The sequence below is a fragment of the Hordeum vulgare genome, chromosome 7H (genome assembly GCF_904849725.1).
Source record: "Hordeum vulgare subsp. vulgare chromosome 7H, MorexV3_pseudomolecules_assembly, whole genome shotgun sequence".
Lineage (NCBI taxonomy): Eukaryota > Viridiplantae > Streptophyta > Magnoliopsida > Poales > Poaceae > Hordeum > Hordeum vulgare.
Genome location: NC_058524.1, coordinates 43483581 through 43489725, shown reverse-complemented (window position 1 = coordinate 43489725; position 6145 = coordinate 43483581). Strand labels below are relative to the sequence as shown.

Below are 6145 nucleotides of genomic sequence, written 5' to 3'. Positions count from 1 at the left end.
CAGGGTACATATCTGGTATGTTATCCAAATATACTTAACTCAGTTTTTTTAAACATATGAATTAAAAATAAAATTCATACTCTTGCCCTGCATGATAGGTTTTCTTGCTGTACAGAGACATATGTGGGGCACATACATTTTTAGAGAAAATTGAATATATTAGTCAAGTGGCAATGTATATGAAGAACCAAAAATTGGGGCATACAATTCAGAGAAAGAGACATATGTATCAAAGAAAGTAGTATGTATATATTAAAATAGGTCGAACCATCAAGACATAGCTCACTAACATCTATCGTGGCCATGCTATTCTAGAATTAATAAAAATTACCTTCCAGGCTTCTTTCTTTGTCCAACTGATTGCCTCCCTATTGAGCACCATTGTGATCTGAATTTGGACGTATATATAGTCCTAATAACTTGATCTTAATAGACAAGCAAAACTCATGAAAACTTCAGGAGAAAAGCATACATACATGGAATGAGGGGCAAGGGCTCTTCAGCTAGACACATGTTGATGGTACTATCTACTATGTAGTGCTAGCTCCATCAATACACATAGTACTTCCTATCATGGTTGCAAAAAAAAATGACACACAATGTTACCTCTGAATATGATGGATTTATACAATATCCATTGTTTGACTACATATATATTCAGTTAGAGGCATCAAATCAAGTCTTCCTTTTTGTGGGGGGGAAATCAAATCTATACAATATCCATTGTTTGACTACATATATATTCAGTTAGAAGCATCAAATCAAGTCTTCCTTTTTTGTGTGGGGGAAAATCAAATCTTTCTTAAATCATTTAAACTGAACACGACAAGTACTGTTCGGCTCTATTTGCCACCACTCAGGCAAGAAACATGACATGCTGGCTTCAGATTGCTTGCAAAATCCGATTAAATCAATCACCTGTAAAAATACAGCATGCTAGCTTCAAATCGCTTGTCAAAACATGCCAGTGTATTTCAGGGTAGCACGTATCAATGATGGCAAATTGCAGAATAAGCTTAGGAGAGCAAATTCAGACAAACATGACATCCTCTCTCAACACCTGTATGCATATATTCTCGTGGTCGAGGTGAGTGATAAATTGTGAGCGTACACCTACATATGACTAATGAATCATAATCGCACATACATAAGCAATGCTTTAATCCAAGGCCAAGGTGGGACCCCCCGGACAGAGTCACACGTAGGGAGGCGGAGCTGGACCTGGCTACGAGCAATGAGGGATATGGGATGCTAGCTGGTGACTGAGAAGCCAGCGGTGGAGCTGCTGCACAACTTCCGAGTGCCGGCGAGAGGCATGAATTGGCCTCGCGGGGCACATGGCAGCGAATCGCGAACTTGACCTATGAGGTGCCTGGGGTTGGGATCTAAGAGGAGCGGAGGCCGGAGGGGAGGTTACTCACCAGCGTCAAATGAGCGGGCTGGGACTGGGTGGCCTTGGCAGACGCATCCGGCCGTGAGGGCGGGGCGAGGTGGCGCAGAGGCGGGTCATGTCGGTGCCCGACGTCGGGCGAGTGAGAGGCGGGGAAGGAGCTGTGGTGCAGAGGCGGGTCATGTCGGTGCCCGGCGTCGGGCGAGTGAGAGGCGGGGAAGGAGCTCTGCAGCGTAGAGGGGCCAGAGTTTTGGCGGCGAGGTCGGCGTCTCGCATCCGGTGAGCAGGATCTGGTGAGGCAGTTGTGCAGGAACCCTATCGGTCGGCGAGGCGAGGCGAGGCGATGCCTTTCTTGGAGCGACGTGAGGAGCGTGTGGGTGGAGCGATTTTTCTTCGTGCGCGGGGTTGCGGTTGGTTTTCGGAGGGTAATTGAAAAAAAACAGGACGGGATGGGTGGGAGGTAGCGAGAGGAGGGGTTGATCGAGCCTGGTTGAACCATCACGACGACTGCAGATCCCCCTTTAATAGTAGAGATATGAGGGGCTATATACAGAAACAAAGCGCACAAGCAGGCTAGGCAGCAGAGCTCTAGCCTCAAGCGAATCTAACCAAATATTTAAGAGAGGTGGAAGCTCTTCCTTCATTCTGTAAGAAAGAAAGAAAAGATCACTCTTGAAATTAAAAACAATGAGGCCCAACAGGGGGATATGTTATTAAAAACTTTTGCGTTTCAACGAATTCTTCCATGGGCGGCAAGGGAAGATCAGGATAAATATCAAGAGAGTGGTAACAACTGAAGCTGAAGGAGTTCCAGAGCCAAGAGGTAAACTGCTGGCTAAACAAAATCAAAAGAGCATGCAAATTGAGCCAGGAGTCACACCAATGATAAAGCTGGAAATTACTCTGTGAATCATATGCAAGCTACGAATAAATTCAAGATGGGCAACCGGGGAAAAAGTTTCACCGAAGTCCAAACCTTCGAGTTGAGTGAAAGCCACTAACCTTGCCTTGTTCCTAACAACTTGTCCATTTTCATCTTACTCGTTTTGGAAGATCCAATTGGTTCCTATGACATAGTAATCTCTTCCTTAATTTGGGCCTCTGCAAAACAGATCAAACCTGTTCTCGAAACAGGCTTTCGTCCCGCTTTATATATAAAGCAAATTTTTCACCATCCAGACAACACAGCCCAACAGAGTGATAAAACATAAACAACACAGGGGCACCAACACAGTCATGCCCAAGAAAAGAAAGAGAAACAAAAAATGACATCATAGGGGCAGGCTAAGCAGCATGCGAGGGAGCGGAGAGCCGTTGGGCGGACGCCATCAGCGCGTCCAGATAGCACTGAAGTCGGTCGTGGTCTCGGGTCCTAGCGAGCGGATGCCAGTGCTGCAAGAAGGCAAGGAATTTGAAGAACGAGTCAGGATGCACGCTGCTGAAACACCCTCTCAATCACCATTTTGTTGCGAATAGTCCAAAGAGTCCACATCATAGCTGCGAAGACAAGCCAGAACAATCGGCGTTTACGGCCGACCTGGGTGGCCCTTACCTGCAGAAAATCTGCAAGGTCATGGGCCTCCCACTCCGGTCCCAGAGCCTCACGTTCAAAGCACCAAAGGGCCTGTGCCGGCAGGAGAACAGAATGTGAGATCCAGTCTCCGGGACGTGGCACAAGGGACAGATGCCGTTACCTTGACCATGGTGTTTCAGCACCTCGGTCCCTAAAGGCAAACGGTCACGGAGAAGCTGCCAAACGAAAATCTTAATCTTCAGGGGCAAAGGTGCCTTCCAAAGTGGGGATAACCACGGAAGGACCGGCATCTTGCACAGAGCCAGATAAGCCAAACTAACGGAGAATTCTCCCAAGGGAGAAAGACTCCAGGAAACACTATCGTGACCGACGATTCTGGGAGGGGAACCACTACGTGTAGTAATTCCCAATCCTGGACCTCTGCTGGACCGAGGGGGCGGCGGAACGCAACATGCCATCCGTCCTCCAAAGCAGATGCAGAGACAAGGACAGCTGGGTCATCGCAAATAGCAAAGAGCCTCAGAAAACGTAAGCGTAAAGGTTCTCCATCCAGCCAGGGGTCCAACCAAAACTGGGTCCCTGACCCATTGCCCAATGATACCCGCAGACCCAATCTAATATCGTTCTTGATGCCCTGGATAGATTTCCAGAACTGCGACCCATTCGCGAGCGAGCAGGCCAAGAGGGGTCTGCCCCGTAGGTACTTGGCCTCAATCAGTTGAAGCCACAAACCCCCATCTCCCTTCAAGATCCGCCATACCCAACGTAGCATGAGGGCAACGTTCATGCGGCGGGACGCCGGGATGCCCAAGCCCCCTCGGTCTTTTGGCAAGCAAATATCGGCCCATTTCACCATGTGATATTTGGGTCTACCATCCCCTGCCTGCCAGAAGAACCTAGCCAACTCCTTGTCAAAGGCGCTATGCACACCTTCGGGCAAGATATACATCCCCATCATATACATGGGGAGGCTCGCAAGGTTAGAGTTAATGAGGACGGTCTTGCTGCCCTTAGACGTGAACCTGCCGCACCAGGGCTCCACACGGGGCGCTACTCATCCCACAAGCGGATCAAACCCGCTAACTAAGATCCTGGATTCAGCCAGGGGCATCCCCAAATAAGAGATGGGGAAGACAGCCAGCTTGCAGTTAAGGTTGTTGGAAATATGCCCTAGAGGCAATAATAAATTAGTTATTATTATATTTCTTAGTTCATGATAATCGTTTATTATCCATGCTATAATTGTATTGATTGGAAACACAATACTTGTGTGGATACATAGACAAAACACTGTCCCTAGTAAGCCTCTAGTTGACTAGCTCGTTGATCAAAGATGGTCAAGGTTTCCTGGCCATAGGCAAGTGTTGTCACTTGATAACGGGATCACATCATTAGGAGAATCATGTGATGGACTAGACCCAAACTAATAGATGTAGCATGTTGATCGTGTCATTTTGTTGCTACTGTTTTCTGCGTGTCAAGTATTTGTTCCTATGACCATGAGATCATATAACTCACGGACACCGGAGGAATGCTTTGTGTGTATCAAACGTCACAACGTAACTGGGTGACTATAAAGATGCTCTACAGGTATCTTCGAAGGTGTTCATTGAGTTAGTATGGATCGAGACTGGGATTTGTCACTCCGTGTGACGGAGAGGTATCTCGGGGCCCACTCGGTAATACAACATCACACACAAGCCATGCAAGCAATTTGACTTAGTGTAAGTTGCGGGATCTTGTATTACGGAACGAGTAAAGAGACTTGCCGGTAAACGAGATTGAAATAGGTATGTGGATACTGACGATCGAATCTCGGGCAAGTAACATACCGAAGGACAAAGGGAATGACATACGGGATTATATGAATCCTTGGCACTGAGGTTCAAACGATAAGATCTTCGTAGAATATATAGGATCCAATATGGGCATCCAGGTCCCGCTATTGGATATTGACCGAGGAGTCTCTCGGGTCATGTCTACATAGTTCTCGAACCCGCAGGGTCTGCACACTTAATTCTCGGGACGAGAATTCTTGTTAGTAGGGGAGAATTGTGACACCCTCGACTTTTGCTACAGTAATGATTGTAATTAGGCTACAGTGATCAATCGCTAATGATGCCACGTCATCGAATTCCCATCTCAGACCCGCGTTGATTCGAGTCTGTCCGGATCCAAACTTTGAGAACAAACAAAAAGTATTTTATAAATTCATGTTAAGTATCGAAAGAACATATATGTAAAAAAAGAAAGTATTAAAAAAATCATAAAAGAAAGAAAAGAAAACTGAAAAAAAGAATTAATAAAAAGAAAAGGGAAAAGGTAAAACAAAACAAAACAAATCAAAAAAAAAGGAAAGCAACCCACCCCCCTGGCCCAACTGGGCTCAAGGCCCAGCCGCCCCCCCCATCCCGCAACCCTAGCCCCCCCTGGCGGTCAAGCCACTCCCACGCCAGCTCCCTCCCCCCCAGTGCGCCGCCGCCAGCCACCCCCCCTCGTGGGGGGCCCCACCCCACGACGCCAGGCCCCCCCCCCCCCGCGCCTCCTGCCCTCCCACGCTCTCCTCTCCTCCCGTAACTCCCTCTCTCTCTCGCCCCCCCCCGCCAACCGAGAGCCCCCCCATCCCCACGATCCCTCCCTCCTCCCGTGGCCTCCTCGCCCCAGATCTCCACCTCGCCCCCTCCCTCGGCCGGCGGCCTCCCCTGCCTCCCGCCGGCGAGCTCCCCCGCCGGCCTCCTCCCTCCACCGACCCCCCCTCTCCCGGCGGCCCCTCCCCTCTCTCCGCGGCGAGCCCCCTCTCGGCCTCCACCCCGCCGGCAGGGGTGCCGGCCACCTCGGCCCCCCCATCTCGGCGGCCGGCCCCTTCCGGGAGGTCCCTCTCCGGCGGCCCTCTCTACGGTGGCCGCCCCTCCCCGTCGGCGGCTCCATCTCCGGGGGCCCCTCCTCACCGGGGCCCCTCTCGGCGAACCTCCGGCCGGCTCCTCCTCGCCGGCACGCCCGTCTCCACCGGAACCACGCCGTCTCCACCGTCACCTTCGTGCGAACTCCGGCTTCACCGGGCCGTCACGTCACCGTCGGTGAGCCCCTCCTCGGGCTCCTCCCACCTTGTCGTTCTCCTCGACGTCCCGGTTCCGTTCCGGCAAACGGGGCCTCGATCCGTCGACGGTGGACTCCGGTAGGAGGATTTGAAGTTTAGGTTCTTCTAGGTGGAGTTGGAGCAA

The 6145-nt window shown here is 50.3% G+C and overlaps 1 protein-coding gene across 1 annotated transcript; it reads right to left on the bottom strand.

Annotated features, from left to right (window-relative positions):
- Nucleotides 1–446: 446 nt before the first annotated feature.
- Nucleotides 447–1889, bottom strand: LOC123408206. Its single transcript, XM_045101372.1, has 2 exons — nt 1422–1889; nt 447–918 (listed from the first exon to the last, which is right to left on the bottom strand). Exons 1-2 carry the CDS (start codon nt 1887–1889, stop codon nt 808–810), a joined length of 579 nt encoding a protein of 192 aa, XP_044957307.1. The 3' UTR covers nt 447–807.
- Between the last annotated feature and the right edge of the window lie 4256 nt (nt 1890–6145).